Raw genomic sequence first — 25,098 nt, forward strand, 5'->3', positions numbered from 1 at the left:
CTTGCTCAGCTGTCTATTTCAAAACTGCTTACATGTTGCTTTCCAGAGGAATTCAGAGATACAAAAGGAGGATGATTGCTTCTAAAGTCTAGATTTCAAAATCAAAATAGTAGAAGCCTAGGACCTTGATGCTGTATGAATTTTTGATTGCTGGACAGGGTCTTTTTGAGGGGTAGGCTGCTGGCAAGCTGCTTCTCCATCAGACACACCTTTGGGTTGGGCTATTTTGGAAACTTAAGTAATTGATGAGGCTCAAGGTATGGTCTGCTAGGAACAAGCGATTTTATTGTGTGTTTTTACACCTACTTTGATCAGCTGATGCAGTTGACTGACAGTCTCCTCTGTAAGTAACTGAGGGCAGAGGAGTGCTGACCTGCAGTGAGCCTTTCCTGACTTTTTCCCAAAGTGGGGATTGCTGGCTTTCAGGCAGCTAGGCAACCGAGAAAAAGGGACGTGATATGGGGGTACCTTTATTTGGGGAGAGCAATTCCTTCTATTCCCGGATATGGAACGGACTAAGTCAGAAACTGCAAGGCAAAAAATCCTGGGATAAACATCTGGATGAAATCTACTTACTCCAGCAGAAAAGGTACAGTGCACTTCAGCCTCCTTGTCTTCTCTTTCTTCTGCTGCTCTCCCTGTAGCTGATTCTCACTGTTTCCCCTTAGGCTTTTCTGCCAGTAGATAAACTTTAAACAACCCTGGAGCCCTTTTTTCTATCAGATTTCTTCTTCCAAGGTGGAATGCTTCTGGAGTTCCAATCTTATCTGCTTTCACAGGTAGATTTACTAGGTTACAATTGAATTACCCTGAGTGCAGGACTTCAGTCACAAATTAATAATGTATTATCTTGTCTTTCCTGCTTCATTGGTAAAGCTCACAGGAAAATGCATGAAGGTTCGTTTTAATAATTATTATTATCATTATTATTATTGGCATCATTATCATTAACATTATTATTATTATTAGGAGTATGTGTGATGTATAGGCTGCAGACAGCTGAAATAATGGTGCTTTTTTGTCAGGATTTTGCTTTCTGTCTCTCTAAAAGTTGCTCTTACTGTGGGAAAGAATAGGCTTAATGTTGTTGAATGTTTTGGGGGTCAGTCACCTCCTGGGTCAGACTGTGGTTTCTCAGCCCTGTGACCTGGGTGTCAACATGAACAGTGACTCCTCTTAGACCTTAGGTTATCCAGAAGATTGGCTGTGTCTTCCTATGTGAACACTGAAGGCTGTTTGCTGCTGCTGTGCAGGGTTGCTCCCTCCACACACAGAAATGTTGGACTATTCATGGAAATACAGCTGGGTCTGGTTTTCATTGTAATTTCTGCATGCACAAATGCTGCAGTACTCAAATAACAAATTGCTTCCAGTTGCTTGTAAAATTTGTTTTTTCTTTCCACATATAACTCTGAACATCTGCGGGGACAAAAAGGTGGCTGTGTGGGACAAAATCTATCTATACATATGTATCTATACATATATGTATAGAAATATGCAAAGAAAGCAGATTAAGAGGGACGAAAGTACACCTGTAGGGAAAGAATTCTATCATGATCTAACTTCTGACCAAGTAACAAAGCCTGTTCCAGTTTACTTCAGAGCAGTGGGACTTAAATACACTTAAAATGAGAGGGACAATGGGAACAATAGTGTTCCTGTGGAATGCTGAAGTGTTTACATTTTGATGTGTTCATGAATAGCATCACAGGTAACTGAAAAATAAGTCCTCATCAGATTCTGTGAGGTCCAAATGAGTACAAAATAGAATTCTAAATATATTAATAAATTAATTATACTGATGATATACTAATAATTGATACCAATAAGCCATAAATTGTAATACAATTTTATTTATGATTATACCATTATCTTCATATTTTTAAGTCAAAGAGATATGGAAGGAAGCTCTGCCAATCTCTATCTAACCTCCCCCTTGAGGCTGAGCTATTGCCAGCAGGAGATCACATTGCATAAACTCTGTCTGGCTCAGTCTTGAAAGCTTCCCAGGTCAGAGATTCTGCCATATCTTTAGGTACCTGTTGTAATGCTGTAGTAATCTCCTGGTGAAAGAGGTTAATTTTCTCAAATATTCAACCTGAACCTCCAAAATCATAAACTTTGATGATATTCCAGTGCCCTGTTTACCATCTGGTGTTGCCAAGGGGGGTCTGGTCCCTTCCTTTTTGTTGCTCCTTTTCACATAAGCTACTGTTAAATTCCCACTTCTCTTTGCTCATTAGTCCTCATGGGTCATGTGCTACAGGCCCATGAACATCTTCTGTGTTGCTAGTGATGGAGGAAAACAGAAAAAATGTTAGCCATATAAAACCCTTCTGCCTAAATTTCTCTTAGATTGCTGTAGTGCCATCCCACTGGCCCCAAAGTTAACTTTTCTGTGTTTCTTTATAAAGCTCTGTGTAAAGCACATACAGTGTACACAATATTCACTGTGAAATCAGGGTTGCATGGGGACGTGATTGTTCCCTTCCATTTAAGGTCTATATGTTTCCCACAGCTTTCAACTAACACAAATTAGGCTCCTGCTATTTGGTCACAAATCACGTGGTGTCAATATGTGAAAACGCTTTTTCTAAACAGGGACAGGACCAGTTCTTCTTCCTATTATCCTACTCTTTCCTTTCTTGTCCCCAGGGATGCTCAGAGTTTGAGGAGAAAAAAAAAAAAAGAACATTTTGCAGAGGACTGGAATCAGTTTCATTGCTTTTGCATTTTTAGTTGTGTACAGATAGAAAAACACAGCAGGAAGACCTTTTTTGGTGACTGGTGTGTGGGAACTACTCTTATGAAACCTCTGCTTTTGTGGAAAAACTGTTGTAAGCCAAAAGGGCTTTTGCTGTGTCCTGTCATTTTGTGGTACAGAACTGCAGTGCTGTGGCTTCAGCCTGAGTTCTTAGTGAAAATGGTGTTGGAATGCATACAGCAATTAGCAGTGATTAAATTCTACTATTGTCTTATTGAAAGCCAGTGGTAAATATGTTACTATTTAACTGACATTGTCTGATCACACGCAGAAAGTCTGCAAGAGAAAAACAAGGCTTTTTTTTCTATCTGACGACTGGTGATAATACCTGAAAACTAATTGTTTTGGTAGTTGTCACCTTCCCTGGCATTGATGTTCATTCTCTTTCTTCGTGTAAAACAGTCCTTTGAACCTTACCAGCAGTAGATCCCAGCATTATTCACAGAAAAGGATTAATATTGCACTCCATGATATCTCCCCAGGGGAATCCAGGTTCAGAAAATGCGATGCAATCTTCTAACACTGAAGAGGACTTTGAGTTTATTTGGCTTTAGTCTTCTGGTTTGTCTCTGTTGAAGATTCCCCTTTTTATACAGCCTGTAGCTGAGTGTGGAGTCCCAGGGACAGCAGTCACATCTCATATGTCCTCTCTAGAATCATCTTTGGAAGCAAACTCTGGGATCTACACAGCCTGAAGCATATGAACATAAGCCCTCAATATAATTCATAGTGATGGAGAACAGAAAGATGAATACTTTTGAAAATTTGGGCCTGATAGAGGTGAAGAAGAATCACATCTGTCACAGTGTAATAGGTCTTCTAGAAATTATTTTCAGTGCAAGAGTTCCTAAGGAAATGTGAAAAAATTCCTCCTAGAATGGGATTTTAGAAATTCCACCTTACGAGAATTGCATAAAATTGAATTTTTTATTTTCATAAAAATTAAGCAATCTATAAATTAGAGCAAGTGAGTACATGGTTCCAGTACCTGTAAAAGTATAACAGCTATGTAGTATTTTTCCTCCTGCTATTGCCTGTACCCATAACTCTGATTGATAAATAAAAAGTAATGCATTAGAGATGCCTGGAACAACATGCATAATTTGCAGAGAGCTACGGTCATTCCAAAGATGTCACAATAAAACCTTTCCAAATTCTTTGGTGGCTCTTTAGTCTCCCACACATATTAGTGAGGTGTTCTGCTTATCCTGGAAACGAATGTGGCACAAATAAAAAAGCAGTTCAGCCGAATGCAGGTAAACTGGATTGTTTAGGAACTGTCCAGGGACACAGAGAGCCTTCAGTTTCTATAGAAATCTTTCTCAAGCTGGTAGTGAATGGGATGTCCCCATGGTTTGGCTGTTCATTTGTCTAAACAACATTACTGAGTTTGCATCCCACAATTTAACGTAAGATTATCCTGTCTTAAAATCCACAATGCCTGTCAGTATTAATTGGTTGGTTTGTGACCAAAGGTGACAGTGAAATAAAGATGCCAGCTTCCAGCTCCAGCACTTCATTTATATCTTGTTTCAACACCAGTGCTTCTGAGTAGTCAAGATGCAAAGAACCATTGGCTGCTGTGGGTAAAAATCAAATCAAAAACATCAATAGCAGCATTTCTGGTCTTTTCTTCTACTGATACACCTTCATCCTAATGACAGCTTTGAGATTAATAGTAGAAAACAGTCTCCCTAATTTCACAAGTGTAAATGTCCTCCAGAAGTTGTGTTTCCCCAGCCATGCACAGACATACACACACCCAGTCTTAGCCTAAGATGCGTCTCAGGCTCATAAATTTAGGAAGTTATTTGATTTCCAAAACTTGGCCATAGGTTTCCTCATAAAGAAGAAAACATTAAATTTGTGCCCTGAAAAAAACCTCCACCCTAAATTAAAAAGCTGTTAGAAAAAAATTATTCGACACAGGGTAAGGAACACAACCTGGAATAAAACTGCAAGAAAAACTCTATTGAGGAGGAAGTTTTGATGCAGAATGAGGTTATTCATCAGAGAACAAATTCGTTTTATAACTGCTTCAGTGACAATGAATAAAAACTAACAACTTCTGAACCATTAAAACAGTTCTGGCATGAGATTATTCTTACAATGGTCTCAGATACAGAATTAGGAAAAAAAATGTTAGTGCAAGCAGAATGCCCTGCTGGAAATGGCTGATCAAGATTTCTATTGCTTTGTGTGGCAGATAGTTAAATATCTGAAGGGATAAGAATTCCCTATCAGTTTCTTGGCTAGTAACATTGGCAATTATTAACCTGTTTATTTCCAGAGAAGCTCTGTTTACTCTCAGCTAAAGGGGCTTTGACATACACAAGCAAGAGGTCCCAGTTAACTTGCTGAGTCTTGTTGCTGGTGCTGAAGAAATTTGCTGACCCTGTTGATTGTCTAAGCCCCTGTTGTCTGGCTCCTTTTCACTTTGTGCAATCCCTAACTCCTTCTTTGGCATCTTGCTAGGTGATTGCTTTGATCCTCTTTCAGCTGGTTGGCTTCCTCTGAGCAGCCCTCTGCTCTCCTGAAGGCTTTCACACATTTGCATGTATATGCTAGCAGAAGGAAGGCAGAACCTCAGGAACTGACCCTCTATGGGCCTAAAGCTTGAAGCTGGAAGCAAACTTAAATTAGAGCAAAGAATGGGGAAATTCCATATAGTGAATGATTGAAGCTGTAGAATCTGATAAGGGAAGAATAGAAAGAGATGCTTCATTGCTCTTCTGGTGAGTTCAGTCTTGAAATAGAATTTTCAGATTGGTTGTTGTCCAGAGAGTTCATATATTTAATATATTTCCCTGTTCTGAAAGAGCAACCATAGCCATTCAAATTCTTCTTTCTATAATGAAATTAAAACTTCTTTACTAGTCTTTGCATTCTTTATCTCTCCATAAGTGAAATGAGCAGGCTGCACTCCAAAAGAAGTGCTTAAGCTGTAAACCTAAAAAGGTACATATTACCAGCAGAAAGTGCTTGTGAAATCCTTAACCTTGTTAGAACTGTTCTACATTACTCCCTCAGTCAGAATCTGACCTACATTTTATCTTCTCTTTGTTTCACAATGGATTTTCAGGTGTTCCTGATTTTGCCCTCACCTATATTGCAAAAACTTTTTCCTGAGCACAACATTGAATCATCTGTGAAGAAAACTGGCATGATCAAGGTTCACTAGCTGCCTCCACACTGACCACATTCCTTAGCTCAGTAAGAAGAACCCAGGAGCTCTTGTGGTTCCCATTGCCCCTCAGAATTACTGGTTTGCTATGGAGCTGTGCTTCTCCTAGCCTGATCCTGTAAGGCAACACCCAGTCTGCCTAGTGTTACAAACTTTACTTAGCTGGGTAAATCAGGAGCTTAGTATTCCTTGATATCATAGCTGTTGAAGGGGATGAACGGGATTAGAAGAGGAGCTTAACTTAGATGTGCTGAATTATTGTCTCAAGGTGGCTAGATATGTCTGCTGAATCATTTTCTGAAAGCCAGCCTCACCAATCAGTGACATAATGGTACTTTATGGAAGCTAAGCATCTACTCTAGGCAGCTCTGTTAAGAGACTTAAGTTACAGATTTTGCCATCTGCTGCTTTGACACACAAAGGAGCCCAAGTAGTAAAGTGCAAAACTCACACTGTGTTTGATTCATCAGGAAGAAAGTTGATTAAAGGTGCAAAAGTTAAATAATTTAAAATGTTTTGAAGGTTCTAAACTCAGGTGACTTCATTTAATTTTTTATATTAGCAAATTTTCTTCCTCTCGTTTTTGACATTTATATGCTCAGCACATTGCTGTAATGTATTAAAAATTAGTTGATAATTAGAACGTTATGTTTTAAATGAGGTTAAAATGTTTCCCCAATTATGAGACAGAAAATTAAATGAGAGTAAGAGCGTGTGCTAGGAGCATGTAACTCATGAACCTTTGAGACATCATAGGCAGTGTGCCATGACATTTGCCAGCATTTCTGAGTTCCTCTTCTGGTTTGCTCTTTGGCCTGGGATCTTTGGCATTTTTAAGCCCAGTTAGAGGTTGCTACAATAAGAAGAAATGCTTGACAATTTTTCCTTCAATTTCCAAAAGCTGAGCATAGTGTTTTTTAGGTGCCTTCCTTTGGTAATTTTTGAAAGAAAGGTACTGTGTTTGTGTCCTCCTATGTCATCTCTTGCCCAATCCTTCCTCCTCTCTGAGGTCATTTGAGGGATAAAGGCCTACCCAGTAAAGCATCAACATATTAATTGTAGCATTGTTTATACTATTGAAACCCCACCTCTTTCCCACTTCCTGCCTCTGAAACTTGTATTTTCCAGAAACACAGAGTTTTTCTTAGCCAAAATAGTGGCAGAGGTGGCAAGCTGACTTCACTAACACTGAATATTTGGCCTTTTGCTTAGAGTGCCTCTTTATTTAGTTCCTGTTTGTTTGATCCTAGATGCAATCTCCTCATCAAATCATCTTGCCATTAGTTACTAATGAAACTGACGCATGAGTAAGCTATAGAAGGAATACTTCCCTAACTAGGAGTGTGAAGGACATATAAAAATATCTCAGAATGGCTGCCTGATTTGTTGAGGATGGTTCTTTTTATCCTGAATGTTTTTATTTCTCCTCTGCTCTTCAGGAGTTTTCTAGTTTCGTTTCTAGTGACTTAGATAATGGGGTGTTTTTGGTGACAAGAAGTGCTTATTTTGTGGAATGATAAACATGATGTTCAGTCATGCTTCTATTACTTGTAGCCCATGTCTATCAATTTACACTTGCTCAAATGATTTCTATTTATCTATATAATTCAGATATTTTTTGTTTTGCTTTATCCCCCAAGTTTTCTCAAGCGTCTCAAATGAACTCTCACATTTCAAGTGAATTAAATCCAGAGATAATGGCATATAAATTTCTTTTTGATTCAAGATCTTGTTCATCAAATAATAATTTAAAGCAAGAAATATATATTCCTGTGAGCCACAGAATTTGTGTTGCCTGCTTTCTTATTGTTTTATTGCTAAACTCTCCTGTACTTAAGATCCGTGAGTTGTAAGAAAACATTTTTTTGCAATGGGCCATTTATATTCTCTCTGTCTCTGATGTGGTTTTTATTGTGACTTGTAAAAGAGTTATATTCACAGGCAAAGTATCCTCACATTGGTGTTACCACTTATTAAAAAACACTTACTGCTTTATGTAGTATTTATACCCAAAATCTTGTAACTAAATAATGTCAGAATCCATGGAACATCACCAGGAGGAAGCATTTACTGTGTCTGTGGGTATATGGTTTGACTAATATATTTGTCCCACATGCTTTTTTTGGGGAGGTGTGCTTAAGACAACTATTGCCAGTTATTAGATTGTAGTAAAGGGACAGATAGAGGCTGGTGGAAAAACAAGGCCTGGTGTTATCCTTGTTCATATCCTTGAATTTCTCATTTTCTACTGTAATCCTGAGACTTATTTCACATCACACATTGCAGCCTGACCTGGGCCACGCTAGATAATTAAGATCAAATTAAACATCTGCACTAGAAAACAGCAAGGGTGAGATAAAAGCACAAAATTTTAATTTGGACAAAAATCTAAAACTGAACTTGTCTTGTTGGGAGAGAGGAATCTCTTTCTATTTCATATTGAAAACTCATGAGACATATTTTTTTTCTTTTGGTTTGAGAGTCTTTCCTCCCCTTTAATCTTTACCTCCTGAATATGAGATGCTTATAATTCTTTACTTTTATAAAATCAAGAAATCAATAAGCCCACCCCAAACCACTTTTAAATTTATGAATTAAAAGCTGAACCTGAAAATATTCAAGGATAACAGAAATATTCACCTCATATTTTGTAGGTTTTTTTCCTTTTTTTTTTACTTTTGTGTGGCCAATTCATGATTTTGAACATTGGCAAACCTTGTTTGGATGCTGAACAAACACTGCAGGTAACTCTCTTCAGGCACTTCGACAAATTGATAGGATAAATAGTCACAGTTCTCTCAGCTTTTCCTCATCTGAGAGACATTTTATTCTTATGATCATCTTTTGCCTTTTGCTGAACTCCCTCCAGTAGCTCCATACGTGTTTTGTACTGCAGATGCCAAGACCTGGATACAGCTATGGCCTCACCAGAGCTGAGTAGAGCGGGAGGATCACCTCCCTTGACCTGTTGTTTGCTTCCAAAGACCTTGCTCTAGTGAAGTTTGGTGGCTGTACTTATAAATTCTTCATCAAGCCTGACAGATATACTCAAATAACCCAGATCCTCATGGAAGACTCAAGGACATGCTTGAGCTATAAGTGAACCACTCTGTCTGGAACTTGAGTGCATGCTCTTTCCCAGGACATGAACATATTTCGGTTCTCAACAATTTCCTCAATTCTCTCAACACTAGAGAAAAAAGTAGCATAGCTAAGCTGTCAGATTTTTCTCCATAACTTTATATATAGAAGAACAACATTTCAGAGCTCAGTCTCTTCTCTTAATTATAGGAAGTGTTTCTAGAACACACGATAAAATTCTTGTTTGCCCTTTTCTGTCCACTACCGGAGCAATTCGACAACGACCTTTCCTTAATTTATTGCGCTGTGTGAAGAAAATATTGACTTTTCTGGCTCCTGAGATAACTGTCTACTTGCAGGAGGGCTTCAATGACCCATCATTCACTACTTCTGGACCTCAAAAAGTGAGATATAAAAACATGAAATATTTTGGTTGTTTCTCTCTGCTGTCTTTCCCTCTGCTGCCACCATACGGTTCAGCATCAGTAAGTCAAGAGATGATGGACTTCAGTGTGTTTTTCGAATTGCACTGCTCTGCTTTTTCCTATTACTTTTTAAAATTTTTTTTTTATTGTGCATTCAAAGAATACCTCAGATGGTAGATGTGCATTGCTAATTTTTCTGTGAAAATGTTCAAGATACAAACTGTCTCGAGCAAAGGACATGCTAGCTCTGGAGAGAGGCACCATGTGTTTGCCTTTGTTCCTTATCAGCCACTTTTTCTTTACTATAGGATCTGGGAATCCCCACTCCTCCAGGCTGCCAAAGAGAACAACCTTGCTGCCATTAGGAAACTTCTCACTGACGGAACATGTGATATTTATCAGAGAGGTAACTGGGATTACTTGAGAAAAATGGTTTTCTGTGGAAAGCAAGTGCTTCCTACAATGAGTAGCTTGTTAGTTTGCTAAAACATTTGCATCAGTGGACTCAGATGACTTAACTCTATGCCAGCTGCTTTATTTTACAGACACCTGAAGTTTCTGCTCAGGTTTCAGATTTTGTTGAAGGACAGAACTGTGCAGTTATGTGGCTGTACCAGGCACTACTTAAGGGAGGATAGAGGCCTCCTGTAATCCCCCACCTCCATGAATCTATTTCTGCTTTTGTCCCATACAGTTGAACGTCTCAACAATTCTCATGCATGTCCTACTGTTTCTAGGAGCAGTGGGAGAGACTGCCCTTCATGTAGCTGCCATGTATGATAACTTGGAGGCAGCAGTGGCTCTGATGGAAGCAGCTCCTGAGCTTATCAATGAGAGGATGACATCAGAACTTTATGAAGGTAATATCACTGGGAATGAGGATGGGCAGGATTCCCTGCAGGAGGGGAGAGGAAGTACTACCTGTACATTTGGGAAATTAGCTTATACTGTTCCTGGTTCAATATGTTGTGAAGCTGTTACACAGCAAAACCAACATGCATATGGCTTCTGAACTTTCTTGGAAGGTGGAATTATATTAAACATGAGTACACACATGTGCAAACATGCAAAGGCCTTGACCAGGGAACTGCAAGGGATTGGAAAGGGATTGCAAGGATATATACACTTTGATTTCTGACATACTAGTTTGTAAAAAAAGGGATATCTGCCTCAGCTTCCCTGAAAGGAGAAAAAGTAATTATTTGGTTGAGAAAATGAGAAATGTGTCCACTGCTTTTGAGGCTAGACACTTATCCAGATTTTTAAAGAATGCTTCTGGTTGAGTATACAGAAATTCCAGTCTGAGTCTCAAAACCACTAAAATAATAATAATGGGGTTTTAAAAAGTCTAAAGCCTAGTTTGAAGGATTAGAGGAAGTCTTTGGGAGTTTTATCTTGATTTCTTATGAAGGAAAGCACAGTCAATCTCACAACTTTCTGTTTGCTTCCCAATAGAGTGTGGCATGTCTTGATTTTCCCTAGAAAAAAAAATCTAGAAAGTGAACCCTGTTGGAGTTTTCTTGGCAATTTGTAAAGTCAGTTTTAATAAATTAATGAAAAAATTGAAGTAGAACAGAACCTCTGGGAAACCTCTAACACAATCCTTTGCACAAAACAGGGATAACTTCAAAGCTAATTCCTTCAGCTGTTGTCCATTTACCATGACTGACATGTGAACTGCAGGCTGCTGATCAGCCTGAAGTTGTTTTCTTGAAAGACAAGGTTTTGTTTCTGTGTCTTGCAGGGCAGACAGCTCTCCACATCGCAGCAGCCAACCAGAACACCACGTTGGTGAAGGCTTTGCTTAAGAGAGGAGCCAATGCCAGCACAGCAAGGGCCACTGGGCACTTCTTCAGGCGCAGCTCCCAGAACCTTTTCTATTTTGGTACAGCCTTAACTTCTCCCCTTGCTGCCCTAGGAGGGAGCCAGCAGAGTGATGAAGGGCTATGGGGGAGCTTAACTTTAGTCCCCATCTAAAGTGGATAAACAGAGGCTCCTCTCTCCAAGCTTCATCAGACACACACCTTTTAGCAGAGAGTAAGGCTTCCTCTGAGTATGTGAATGTTATGTGAATATAAACAATACATATTTTAGAGATTTGCATGTATGCAAATCGACACATATATTGTATAAAAATTTTAATTTAGTGTCTTCCTAGCAGCAAATTGCTTTTCAACATTCTCATGGAGGTAAACCACTGAAAAGAGCATTTCTTCCTTTTAGTGTTGTGTGGGACAGGTTTTTTAACCTTTTTGATTAGGATGAGAAGTGAGGCAGGAAATTTACAAGTTACCTAAAGTAACTCCTCCTTTCATATCCTATGACTTCATAGCATGGATAGCTTTCCCTCAGCATGCTTCAACCTCTCCTGCCTCCTGGATCCTTAATGTTGTTTCTCCCCATTCCTTTAATTTCAGGAGAGCATGTTTTATCATTTGCTGCCTGTGTGGGAAATGAGGAAATTGTGCAGCTGCTCATTGAAAATGGAGCTGACATTAGAGCTCAAGATTCTCTGGGTATGTGCTGTGGGGCTCAGTGAATTGCATAGTGTGGATCTGGACATTTTAATTCAGACTGTCATCTGTGCATGCAAATATTCTTCTCTCACTAGAAACAGCTGTGGGATAAGTGATATGAGGAAAATAAAAGCCATCAGCCCATTCTCAATCTTTGCACAGGGCTGGGCTATTCCAGATGCTTCATTCAGTCTGCTTCCTTCATAGGTAACACTGTTCTTCACATCCTGGTTCTCCAACCTAATAAGACGTTTGCCTGCCACATGTACAGCCTGATACTTTCCTATGACAGGAGCAAAGAGGGACCAGGGTCACTTGAACTGATTCCTAACAATGAGGGGCTTAGTCCATTCAAACTGGCTGGAGTTGAGGGCAACACTGTGGTGAGTTTGTGTGACACTGGTACCTCCGTACAAAAGAGAAATGGAGACCTTGGACTAAAATCATTCAGAGCAAGGGAGTTTGTGCATGTTCTTAGTGGGTAGAAGACATGTAACAAGATTTTTTTCCCAGAAATCTTATGTAGGTCCCAAAAACCCTTTATAAGAAATTTCTTTATCCTAATGAATGAAACGAGTGCTTAAGGAATGGATATTTTGCCCCAATTTTTGAAGCATTTGAGTTAAACAGGTATTAACAGACACATTTACCCCAAGTAATGTTTTGAAAGGCTCACAGAAATTATTGTCTTGGTTGTCTAGATTTCATTACTCTAAATGTGATGCATGGGAAACCTCTTCAGGTACCCACAGGCATTTATTTGTAGACAAAATCTTAGCATTTAATGTAAACCCTCATTCTTCCACTCACTGAAAAGACAAAGGGGGTTAGTGTTTCTTCTGTAGATTCCCAAGGGACCATTTTCCTTGTCAACTTCTTTTCTGAAGTCTTGTAGAAGAGTATTAAAGCATTTTTTCTAATCAACATGTAATTCCATCTGAAGTCTATTGTGAGGAACTATAACTATGTCAAGTAACTTTGGTAGTTTGATTAGAATTTAGAGAAAAATTATTCATCCTTTACATCAAGCATGAGCTAATAATCAAATAGGAATCAGAAAAATTTCTTCCACTTCTTAACCTTCTGTAATTGTTCCTGAGAGATATGAGAACCACAACAGCTACCAGGTTCAAGGAAAATATGTCATAATTAAGGGTTTTGTGTACAACTTTATTTGTTCTCATTGCAAATACATGAAATACTGGAAAGCTTCTGATGTCTTTGCCCCTCTTATTTTCTCCTCAGATGTTTCAATACCTTATGCAGAAGCGGAAGCAGAACCTCTGGTCCTTTGGCCCCTTGAGCACTGTGCTGTATGATATCACAGAGATTGACTCCTGGGCTGAAGATCAATCCTTCCTTGAGCTCATTGTATCCACCAAGAAGAGAGAGGTACTGTGGGCACTGCATGTGTTCTGTGTGCAGACCGTGGTGATCACAGAAGGAGAGGAATGATGAGTTTGAACGCTCAAGCTCGCTGATACAATCCGTAGAGCAAGGACTTTGTACCATGAGCTGCAGAGGATTCATGGAGTATAGGGGTCTGGCTACATCTGATGCTTTATATACAGTTTCTTCTGAGGTGTGGAAATTAAAGGTTGTTGAAAGAACTAGGTATGAACAAACTACAGAAAATGGTTTTCTCTCACCAGGCTCAAAGATACACTTCCTGTAACTGTGATACTGATTAACTCTCACAAGATCCCTATGAGACAGGAGCACATTCAGAAATGCTAAACTGGAGTGCATTTAAAAACCACCCACTGTTATTATTCCCTTCATTTAATGACAGGTTATGACTCAAAACAAAATAGCCAAATAATCTCTGCTGTAGGCTCGAAAGCTTGTAAAGGGATTAATAAGACAAAAACAGCAGAGTGTAATGGTAAGCTTTGATAGCTGTCCCTAGGACTTTCAGGGTACACAACCCTATCAGTTGTAATGACCTTAAATAATCCTAACAGGACAGGAAATGAATCAGAAGACACTTCAATTAGCACCGTTCTGCCCATCCTGTATTATTTCCACCTATCAAAATTTCAGTCAAAACTTTCCAACAAAAGTTTGAGCTTCTGGAGACCTTTGCTATGGAGCTGCTATGTCTGTGGATCTTTCATTTGCTCTTACATGAAATCTTTTAAATTTCTATGAGTGGGGATACATATTGAAATCCAGGGAAAAGCAGTCTATGTTAAAAAATGTAACAGGCTTAAAAGTTGTCCACTTTAGAAGACTAAACCATAATCCTAAAAAGAAAGCAGAATATTGGGCCTCTCTCTTACCCCAAAACATTAATATAGTGCATGCAGATCCAAGAATCTTAATTTCAGAAGATAAGGCATCCCCAATGTTTTATTTACCAGAATGCTCTTACATATATGTAGTTGCAATTTTTTTGATACATAACTAGTAATTCTTTTTTTGCACCTGATATGTGTGGCCCAAAATGTTTGCTGTCTCTCTAGAAGACAATCCCATCATCCCCTCCCAGTTCAATATTGGACTAGAGAAGCACCTTTAGCCCCCCGCCAGAAGCAGGTTCCTCTTGTGTTCAGGGGAATGCATACACATATAGGTGTGAAGATATATTTTCTGATCCTGAAGTAGTTGAAAAGTAAAAAAATAGAAGGGAACTAAGCTATAGGAAGATTACAGTAATCTTCAAACTTGTATTATCCCTTTGAAAATGAAATTCACTCTCCTATGCAAAGAATTCTAGAATACTGACTTCTACAGAAATCAGAACACTCATAGGTGGATTCTTTCTTATGCAGTTTTGATCCTTTATGATATTTCATAGGCCATTCAAGAGTTTTGTTAGAGTCATGTCCATTTATGGAAACATTCCCTGCACTTTGTGCACTCAGCAATTTTTGGCTGACTTAGAGGAAACAGGGCATTGTAGCAAGAGAAGAAAAACATCCAGAGAGCATCAAGAAGTTTTTCTTTAAAGCAACCCAGTCACAAAAATTTGACTCACGTTTTCTTCTCACTTATTGCAGTAGAAACAATAGAAAGTAAGTCTAGAAACATTTAATGAAGTGTTTGGCTCAAATTCCTAAGTTGTAAAGTCTCTCCTACTTATGCTCTGCCAGTCTTATAGTATAAGCTGAAGGCGAGTCAATTTATTATCACCCAGATAATAAGGCAGAAACTTAAAAGGCAGCATTTTTGCATAAGCCATAAAGCATCAGACAAGTACAAATACCTTTTAGAAAAATGTTTCAGTTTTCTTATATTAAAACATCTGATACAGAAACTTGTGTTGTTGTACTAACAGGAATATTCTGTCATCCTCAGTTCTATGTTCCTACACAGAGGACAAATTTATTCCAGTATCTAACATGCTTTTCTTGTACTTCCCACTGGTACTCAACAGCTGTTCTTTGCAGCATGTATTTCTTTTTTCCAAAGCTCTTTATTGTCAAACTGAGCAAATCCAAAGCCCACAAGAGCATTCCACTTTTGCAAAGTAAATTCAGTTTCGTAATGCTGAATAGGGCAGATGAGAATAGGTTGTTAACACTCTCTCAGAAAATTTGTGAATGCTGTTTATGAAACAATGCACTTTTGGCAATTAATTTATTCTTTCTCTCTTTCTCAGGCACGCCAGATCTTGGACCTAACACCTGTGAAGGAGCTGGTGAGCTTGAAGTGGAATATGTATGGTCGTCCCTATTTCTGTTTCCTGGCCTTATTCTACATCCTCTACATGGTCTGCTTCACCATGTGCTGTGTCTACCGGCCTCTGAAACCCCGAACAGGCAACAGAACCAGCAGCAGGGACAACACAATCTATGTCCAGAAAATGCTTCAGGTACTGTGACTGGAGGAGTCAGAGCCCCCGTTGGGCAATTCCCATCTAACCTACTTAACTGGAAAGTCCAAGCCTTCCCCAGTCCCCAGTATTGCAGCTGTCCTCCTCCCCTCTTTCGGCCAGCTGACCTTTGTCAGGGAGAAATAGGAGGTGTGCTCCGTTCTCCATTGCTGGGGCTTGGCTGGTTCCTCTGGCATTTCCAGGTCTACTCATGTTCAACACAAGTAAAAATAGGCCTTCTTCTCCCCCATCCTCTTCTAAAATTTACTTTCACTTTCTTTAAAATTCAATTTTAATTTTCATTATTTTCATTATATTATTTTCTCTTTTTTTTTCAGGAATCATATGTGGAATACGAGGATGAGCTGAGGCTGGTGGGGGAGCTGATCACAGTCATTGGAGCTGTAGTAATTTTGGTCCTTGAAGTAAGAGAAACAGCTATACAGCTTCAAGTTTCATCAAGGAAGATACTACTTACCAGACAAACATGGATTTGTGCTCATTGCTTGGGCTTATGTGCTTAGTCTGAGTGCTTCAACATAGGTCTGTGGCAATAGATATTGCCAACAGTATATATTAGATGAGACAGAGACTGTGACAGTGTCCTAAGTAAGACTCCAGGTGCGGAAGAAGCAATTAGAAGGAATGGTCGCCCTCTCAAATACTGTCTGCAGGGTAATCCATGGTTCCTGTTACCCCCATCCATGGTCCAGCTGACTCTCAGATGTTGCTTCACCCAGTACCCTTAAATATTCCTGTGTTTAGGGGTGCTGGGTAAAGTGATTTCTGTGCATAAACAGAAAAGTTTATATTTAATTGGAGGTCAGTTACTCTATGGACTTGTAACAGGAGCCTTTCTCAACTACCTCCCACTTGATTTTATTATAAGAGGAAATAGAAGATTGAAACTTTTGTGAGAAAACTCAAAAGATGCTGACAGGAAGAACTGAAAATTAGACAGGTCTTGTAAATATCTTTTTGCCTATAGGGTGCACTGGGGTGCATCAGGCACAGTGCAACCAGCTGGCCAAAGGAAATCATTGTCCCCTCTCTGCTCTGCACTGGTGTGACCTCAGTTTGAGTGTGGTGTGCAGTTTTGATTCTCTGGTATGTTCCAGAAGGACAAGTCCTTCTTCCTGTGCTTAGTCAGGAAGTCACTCTGGGGCTAAGGCTGCAACTAACACAGTGTGAATTACAATAAACTCCTTTGATTCCCCAAGAAGGTCTTTTTTGTCTTTGTTACTGAGACATCTCTCTGGGACATGTCTCTCAATCTGCCCAAGCATACTTAGATTTTTTTCAGCAATCTCTGTCTCATCCCAAGAGGGGCCCGCTTGGCTCAGCCATTCTGATTTTAAAGTAGCACAGAAATTGATCCACCAAAGGAGATGTGGCTGACCCTAAGAACCTGTGAATATTGGTGGTTGCCATGACATTTAGTAATATTATGGAAACTGTCTGAGTGCTGAAGTTAACAGGATGTCTCTCTCAGATTCCAGATATCCTTAGAGTTGGAGCAGCGAAATACTTCGGACAAACAATCCTAGGGGGGCCTTTCCACATAATTGTGTAAGTACAGAACATATTAAGTCCAATAAATATATTGTCTATCATTTCCCCCACTGCTCTCTTTTGCCAGATGAGTCACTTTCTCCTTTCTTTCAGAATATTCTTTCTCTGGATTTATTTCTCTTAATGGCTCGACTAATATTCCCTTTACTGAACGTTTGTTTTTTTTTTTTCCCTCTGTCTCTTCTTCCTTGCAGCATCACATATGCTTGCATGATCCTGGTGACCATGGTGATGCGTCTCACCAGCACAGCTGGGGAGGTGGTGCCCATGTCCTTCGCCCTGGTGCTGGGATGGTGCAATGTCATGTACTTCGCACGGGGCTTCCAGATGCTCGGCCCTTTCACCATCATGATCCAGAAGGTGTGAGACACAAACAAATCCAGGCTGTCCTGGCACCTCTTTGCAGATAGGGAGAACTGTAAGAATACTTTTTCCTCCCTCAGGACTATTTGCTTAATTTTTCATTAATGTCAAATGGACAAGTTCTTGTCTGCACAGAGCATTTTAATACTTTCACATTCTCTCTATAATGCAAAGGTTTCCTTTAATCCACTCATGGCCTTAGAATCTGGACAAAGGTTTACACAGGGTGGCACTGTGACTTGGTGGAATGGTTGGGGCTCACGGTGGCTCTGTCTTTGCTCTACAGATGATATTTGGAGATCTCATGCGCTTTTGCTGGCTCATGGCTGTGGTGATATTGGGCTTTGCATCAGGTGAGTCTACAAAGAGAAAATAATCATATATTACCCCTGCCAACTGCTTTGGTATCAATTAAGAGTGTGGGTTTTGATTTAATCTCCGATTGTCTGCTGAATAGCTGGAAAAACTGATGATGATGTTCAGCTTCTATTTCTCTGAGCATGGTCACTCTCCCAGTACTGACTTCTGTTTTCAAACCATGGGTTTGGTTTTCACTTCCTGCTCTTTCCAGGGTATTAGAAACTAGGAAAATTCAGATAATTCTATATTTTTTTAAGTCAAGGTTTAAGAACATACTGCATTTATGATATTTGTCTGTGGAAAATTAGATTAAAACACATAGCTTTGTTATATCCTTGAGGATGAAAACATCACTAATTTGAAAAATAAATAAATAAATAAATAATCAAGGTAACTTTGCATTGTTTCATCATGCAGACCAGTGATTCTAATCAGGGGTTTGTCCTTGTACAGAAACACATGCAGGTCCTGCCCAGACCAATTTTTTTGGTCAGAATCTCTTATAGGATTCTGTTATTCCTCCTGGAATGGGATTCCTCTTGTTAAATTCTCTCCTTTTTTCCCCTGATTTCTCTCTTCCAGCTTTTTACATCATCTTCCAGACAGAGAACCCTGAAAACCTGGGGCAGTTCTACAACTATCCCATGTCCTTGTTCACCACTTTCGAGCTGTTCCTCACTATCATTGATGGCCCTGCAAACTACGACGTGGACCTGCCCTTCATGTACAGCGTGGTGTACTTTGCTTTTGCCATCATTGCCACCCTCCTTATGCTCAACTTGTTAATTGCCATGATGGGTGACACCCACTGGAGAGTAGCCCACGAGCAGGATGAGCTCTGGAGAGCCCAGGTAATCTAGTTAAGGTGGGCATTCCTACCTTATTTCAAATAGCAGCTAGAAGCCCCTCAGACTTTCTTGTTCATACTGTGTCTCCCTAGGTGTTTGTTCCCTATGCATGGAATCTCTTGTTAAATAGAACTGAAGTTGCATTGAATTAGAGTTAAATTGAATTTGAAGTTTGCAAATCACATTGCTGTGTAACTGAGAGATAAATTACAGGGATTGAATGAGGTGGGGATAGCATACTAGGTGATGATTATAGGAAGGCCAGAAGTGTCTTTTGATCCATTAAAAGAAGTTGGCCTGACTGTCTTGGTCAAAAAGCAAAGAAATTCAACCAGTTCTATAGCTAATCAACAGGAAATCCATTTCCTATGCTTTTCTGTGAAAAAGCAGATAGATAAATGGTTAAATGTAGTCATGTGGCCACAGTGGCAAGTTTTAAAGTGGGTCTAGATACTGTCCTCTTCTCTAGATGGCAAGTAATTACCCTAATCATTTCCATGAGGTATAAAAGGAAAGAGATGGAACAGTGTTTTAAGACCTCCATTACTTCTTAAAAACATGTCACAGTTAGAACTAAATCAGTGACTGCCTTATTTGAAACGGAGTTTAGATTCCATATTTTCTTTTTTCCATTAAGGAGCTGTAATGTAAGTACAGTATGGCTTGGTGCCCATGAGACTAATATTTTCGGAAGAGAGTCAGATTTTTTTTTTTTCTAATTCATCTGAGTTTTTTCTTTTTTCTCATTCCAAAGGTTGTTGCTACTACTGTCATGCTGGAGCGGAAACTGCCCCGGTGCCTCTGGCCTCGCTCGGGAATCTGTGGGCGGGAATTCGGGCTGGGGGACCGATGGTATCTCAGGTGAGTGCTCTTGGAGTGTGGGCATGTAAGGATCCAACAAGAACAGCCCAGGGTATGGATGTTAATAAAGAGACTTTCCATTGGTCTAGGGAGTGTTTGAAGTGCTGTCCTTACAGAACAGAGACCCTGATATCTTTTCTGCCTGTATTGTGATAGACAAGCATTGTTGTCCTCAGAAAGCTTTGCTGTGCATTTCTTGTGAAACCAGCTAATACCTTCTTATCTAGTAGTCACACTGGACAAACCCTAGAAACTGCATGAGCTGTAGGACCTGAATTTTTCTTTCAAATTTCATATAATGAATATCAGTAAACTTCACTGCTGTGCTTGCTTGGCTGTCCCTGTCCCTTAGATACATGAAATGGCAGAGGCAGAATCAATCTATCAGGCTTTCAGCAGCAAGAAACTGTCCTGTGAAGGACTCAAAATCAGAAAAGGAATATTTAAAGTCAAAATTCCTCTGATGTGTAAACCTAGTAAATATGTTATACTTTGCCATGACTTCATCAGGTGGCAAAGGCACAGGTCCAGGGTTTCAGTTTAGGTGCTGAACTAAAGAATTGCCTGTAGTCTAGATAACACTAAATTCCTCATTACTTCTGATTTTAATCAGTAGTTATGCCAGGTGAGAAAATAATTAACTTTTTGGCATTTGCCTTTTCTAACTGTGACATCTTTTGCTGATAAATCCAGAAGGGGGAGTGGTAGCTGTATGAATCATAGAATCATAGACTCTCAGAATATCCTGAGTTGGAAGGGACCCACAAGGATCATCGAAGTCCAACTCCTGGCCCTGCACGGTACTTTCTGCAGGTTTTGCAGACAAACTGAGCCTTGCAGATTTTCAGATTTACTGGGCAGAACAAGCAGACCTAAAGTGGTGCCAATATGCAACACTTTCAGTCCAAGGCATGGAATATAACAATATATTGCAAGAGCAATGTCCCAGAAATTCACTGGGAATAATTTGGAATGCCAATATTCATTGGGTGCTGTGAGAAAAGATTGTTGCTGTGATTTAGTTCTGTCAAATCACATGGATATTCATTATATAGGTGGGATAGTAATTCGGAAGACAACCTGCAAGTAATGTAATTGGTGGAGGTGGAACAGGTAAATAAAGGTTCAGCAAAAGATGACATCCTGAGGTTAGCAGCCATAGAGTATCAGAGGAGGAAAGTCAAGAACAGAGAAAATAAATGAACATATACATATATACAAAGTCTGCCAATTGCTTACAGCTGGCAGAATGGAAAGGGCAAATCACAACTGGGAAATGAGTTAAAGGACAAGAAACCACGGGTAGATGAAGGTAATGAAGTCAGTGATGGGGATGAAGGTCTAGGACCTGTGCTAGCATCTCCTAGCATCCTGCCTACAATCAGTTTCCTGTGCAGATTTTTCTGGAATATCTCTGTCAGTAGGCCAGTTTTTGGAGGGGTTTTGTTGATAAGCTGCCACTTTTCTACTGCATTCAGTTTATATTTTCTAATCTTCTTCCAGAATTGAAGACAGGGTTGATCCCAACAAACACAAGATGATGCGGTACACAGAGGCATTTAAAGCTCAGGATAGGGAAAACTATGACAAAAGTTCAGAAAAGCTGGAAACCAACGGGGACACCTTGTGCAAGAAGGAACTGTCTGCTCTGTCACTGTCCCTGTCACGGAGCACATCCAGAACTAGTTCTCACCGTGGCTGGGAGATCCTGAGGCGCAACACCTTCCGCCAGCTTTGTGGAGAGGTCGGTCCTGCCGTGGATGAGGAGGTCTATGATGTCTAAGAAGCCTCTATTTTCACTCCACAAGATGTGAAGTGGCCCTTTTGCCACGACAGTTGTCTTCTCCAGCTGTTCATACACTCCCCATCATGTCACACCACACAGTCAGCCTTGGAGAACTCTGCTGGTGAAGATTTTGTGAGCAGTTCGTGACATCTGTGCTATGACAAAAGAATGCCATTTTTTCTCACCTACTTATAAGCATCTCTGTAATTGCACTGATATTTGTACCAAGCTGGTGGGCTTGTTGAGCTATGTAATGCAAATGATCAAAAGAAGCCTGCAATGGGATTTCATCCATTTACAATGAAGTGATCAGTAAGCCCTCTTCCAGACTGTTACATAGAGTATGATCTTCCCCATCCAGTTTCACAAAATTGCAAGGCTCTCATAGCAAAGAATGACTGAAGTTCTGATTTATGATTTGATACAGAACAGAAGAAAACCCCAAACTCTCCCAAACCCCACAAACCCTGTAACTGATCTCAGGAATGAAGGTAGTTGGTGACACTGTGATGATCGAAAAGGACTGTAACTACTCAGCTGGCATTCAGGGCCTGACAGATTTTGCCCTCTGAAGAAAAGCAGTCTCCATGAACTGCAGATTCAACATTTCTGGCTTAGCAGGACTGTTTTGGTTTTGGTTTGGTTTGGTTGTTTGGATTTTTTATTGGTGATGGATGTTTTTGCCTTTTTGTTTTAATTTTTTGTCACATGAATGCACTTTAAGCTTTCGAAAAGAAGTGATTGCTATTCCTGGGAGGATTCTAAATTGGGAACTTCTTTTCCAATTGAGAGAGTGTATGACCTGGTTAGGTGACTTTCAGCAGTGTGAAATTTCAGCAGAGATATTTATCTCCCAAGTAAGCTAAAGCTGGTCTTTTGTTTTTAGTGGAAGAATAGGTTTCTGAACCGTAGATCCCTGTCACATAACTGAGCCATCAAGCTTGAGTAGTGAGCTCCTATGTAACACAGAAAAAAATTGTGAGGAAATGTTGGATAGAAGAATGAGAGCTATTGCAGAGACAGTTCAGAAACTGGTGCTCTCTCTCGCTCTCTCTCTCTCTGAAAGTCTAAAACCATCCAAAACAACGGAGGCATCCACAGTTCCCTTCCAGGCATGACACTGTGCCAGTCTGTCAGTCTATCATCTGCCTCAGACCACTTTAAGAAAAATGAAGAAATGTTCAGAGAAATGAACAGTATTTTCAGGGGTTTTTTGTATTCTCAGGAGTGTGGAGTTTCATTCCAGTAGCAGAAGTTAAGCAGAAAACAATCCACGGTCTTAACATTTCCTTCCAACAGTACTAGTAACAGCAACTTTGTTCTTTAGGAAATTAAAGACTACTGTCTAGCACTACACTTTGAGCCAAATCACCCTGTGATAATCAAAGCAGACAATGAAAAAGCTGAATCCAGTGGATTTCTGATTGTGTTGAAATATCACTGCAAACCTCTCCTACACCTTCTCGCTTGTAGGTGCTGTAATGAGTATCATGATCTTTGCAATCATGTGTATTTATTTAAATGTCCACTTTCTCTTACTTGAATGCTTTTTTTTGTTTTTGTTTTTGGGTTTTTTTGTGTGCTCCAATGGAAGACAGACAGAAGGATGCCACTCTGGAATTCAACTGTATGCTTTTGAGTTGGCTAATGTTACTGAATTGAAGGTGTTGCCTGGCCTCAGTCACTGAAGTGCTGTCAGTCTTCCCAAAACCTTTGGCCTTTACACTGGTGATCTATGGAAATGGGAGCAAATGGTACATTAACCAGAACTATGAAATGTTGTTCTGATTGTAGATTGATTTTATTTCATGGTGAATAGGCAATAGCAAGAAGGGGACAACTAATGATTTCCAGATCCTATCCCTGGCCCCCAAATATAGTAGAATTTTTACTAGTTTGGAAACCACTGAAATACAATTATGATGGAACCACATACTGCCATTTCTAAAAAAGAATTCCCCCTTGTGACAAAATAATAATAATAATAATAATAATAATAATAATAATAATAATAATGGTAGTTTGAAGCTGTGTAAGCCCGGGTTCTGATTTTGCATTCTTCTTCATTGCTATAAACATTGAGAAATTTGATCTTAGAAATTAAAACAACACTTTGACATGGCAGGAGGCAGAACATAACTCAGTTACCAGTGCTAGGCCTATTTTTGATTTTGGTATCTGCTCTCCAAGTGCCTTTTTTCACAAAATTGCATCCTGTGATATTTAGCTTTCAAACTTCCTGCACAGAACCCCTGCAATCAACAGCATCAGAACTGTGTGATTGATTTTCTGACTTTGGAGTTGCCTAACGTAAATAGGATAGAGAATCATAGAATCATAGAAAGAAGGGACCTTTAAAGGTCATGCAGCCCAGTAACTAAGCAGGCACATCTTCAACTGGATCAGGTTGCCCAAAAGCTCTGTCCAGCCAGCCCCTGAATGTTTCCAGAGATTGTGCATCCATCACTTCTCTGGAAAACCTGTTCCAGTATTTCACCACCTCCATTGTAAAAAAAAAATTCCTACTGGCTCCTATTGGAATTTGACTTCCAGTTTCCTAAAGTGACTTGCATATTTAAAGAAAACAGCACCCTGGAAAAAGACCTTGTGCAAAAGGGGGCAGAATATTTTATCAATAGTAAGTTGATTCCTCAGTCTTTTGTTGATGATCAGTGCTGCAGACCACTTTTAGAATAATTTTATTTTTCTGTCAGATAAATGGCTACAGAAGAAAACTAGAGGTGTGGAAATTTGGCAGATGTAATGGGCACACCAGTTGTTGGAAATATTAAATTAAATACTTAAATGTGGAATACCTTCTTTCATTTGGACATATATACGTGAAGTGCACCTTTGTAAATCTCAGGTGATGAAGTAATAGGAGGCACTGGAATAACCTTTGAGTTATTTCAATGCAATCTGGCTCTGACTCAGCAACAGCAATGACTGCAGTAACACAGAGGCAAAGCACTTTCACTGTAATATTCTGCATGAATGTGCTGCTTCAAGATTTGCTTCAAGTTTTGTGCTTTTTGATGTAGTCATATCCTAAAATTCTGAAACAGTATTGCTGCTCCTTGCTATTGCAAGGTGTCTTTCCTCTCCCTCCTAACAATATTGCAATGATTTCAAAGCAGATATTGCTCCCCTCCCTGAAAGTGCTAACCTCAAACTGTCTTCTACGTTGCTGACGTTTATGATAATGTGATAAGAATGAATGTTTTGATCCACTTGCTTGTAGTTAAATGAGATCTATTTTGCTGACAATAAAAACATGGAGTATCTTGACTGCTTCTTTGTGCCTAAAATAACTATCAGGAGCCAATTTTTTGCTTGCTTCTCTAGCAGTAATAATAGACATTAGTTGACAAATTGTTTGTATTGTCACATATGGGTCCACACTAAATTTTTTTCATTAAATCTATTGTTCCACAGCAATCCACTTCAGGTATTTCTTTATACAAAGTTTGTATAAAGTTCTAAATATTGATTTCTGGTTCAAACTACAAATTGTCAAGGCC

General features: G+C 39.5%; 1 protein-coding gene across 1 annotated transcript; it reads left to right on the forward strand.

The window, feature by feature from the left end:
- On the forward strand, positions 1-24,865 carry LOC106863058 (transient receptor potential cation channel subfamily V member 6-like). Its single transcript, XM_014892384.2, has 15 exons — positions 1-589; positions 9,763-9,860; positions 10,192-10,314; positions 11,199-11,339; positions 11,872-11,970; positions 12,178-12,353; positions 13,216-13,362; positions 15,575-15,787; positions 16,126-16,212; positions 17,280-17,356; positions 17,554-17,719; positions 18,009-18,075; positions 18,665-18,933; positions 19,685-19,791; positions 21,295-24,865. The coding sequence occupies exons 1-15, from the start codon at positions 459-461 to the stop codon at positions 21,572-21,574; spliced, it is 2,181 nt and encodes a 726-aa protein (XP_014747870.1). The 5' UTR covers positions 1-458; the 3' UTR covers positions 21,575-24,865.
- Positions 24,866-25,098: the final 233 nt, after the last annotated feature.

This window comes from Sturnus vulgaris, chromosome 2, assembly GCF_052056855.1.
Source record: "Sturnus vulgaris isolate bStuVul1 chromosome 2, bStuVul1.hap1, whole genome shotgun sequence".
Lineage (NCBI taxonomy): Eukaryota > Metazoa > Chordata > Aves > Passeriformes > Sturnidae > Sturnus > Sturnus vulgaris.

What these genes read in the sequence shown, in the direction of transcription:
- LOC106863058 (XM_014892384.2), top strand. Translation starts at nt 459, where the DNA reads ATGGGGGTACCTTTATTTGGGGAGAGCAATTCCTTCTATTCCCGGATA. An exon ending in TATCCACCAAGAAGAGAGAG is followed by an intron (nt 13,363 to 15,574) that starts GTACTGTGGGCA and finishes TCTCTTTCTCAG; the next exon opens with GCACGCCAGATCTTGGACCT. An exon ending in GATATTGGGCTTTGCATCAG is followed by an intron (nt 18,076 to 18,664) that starts GTGAGTCTACAA and finishes TCTCTCTTCCAG; the next exon opens with CTTTTTACATCATCTTCCAG.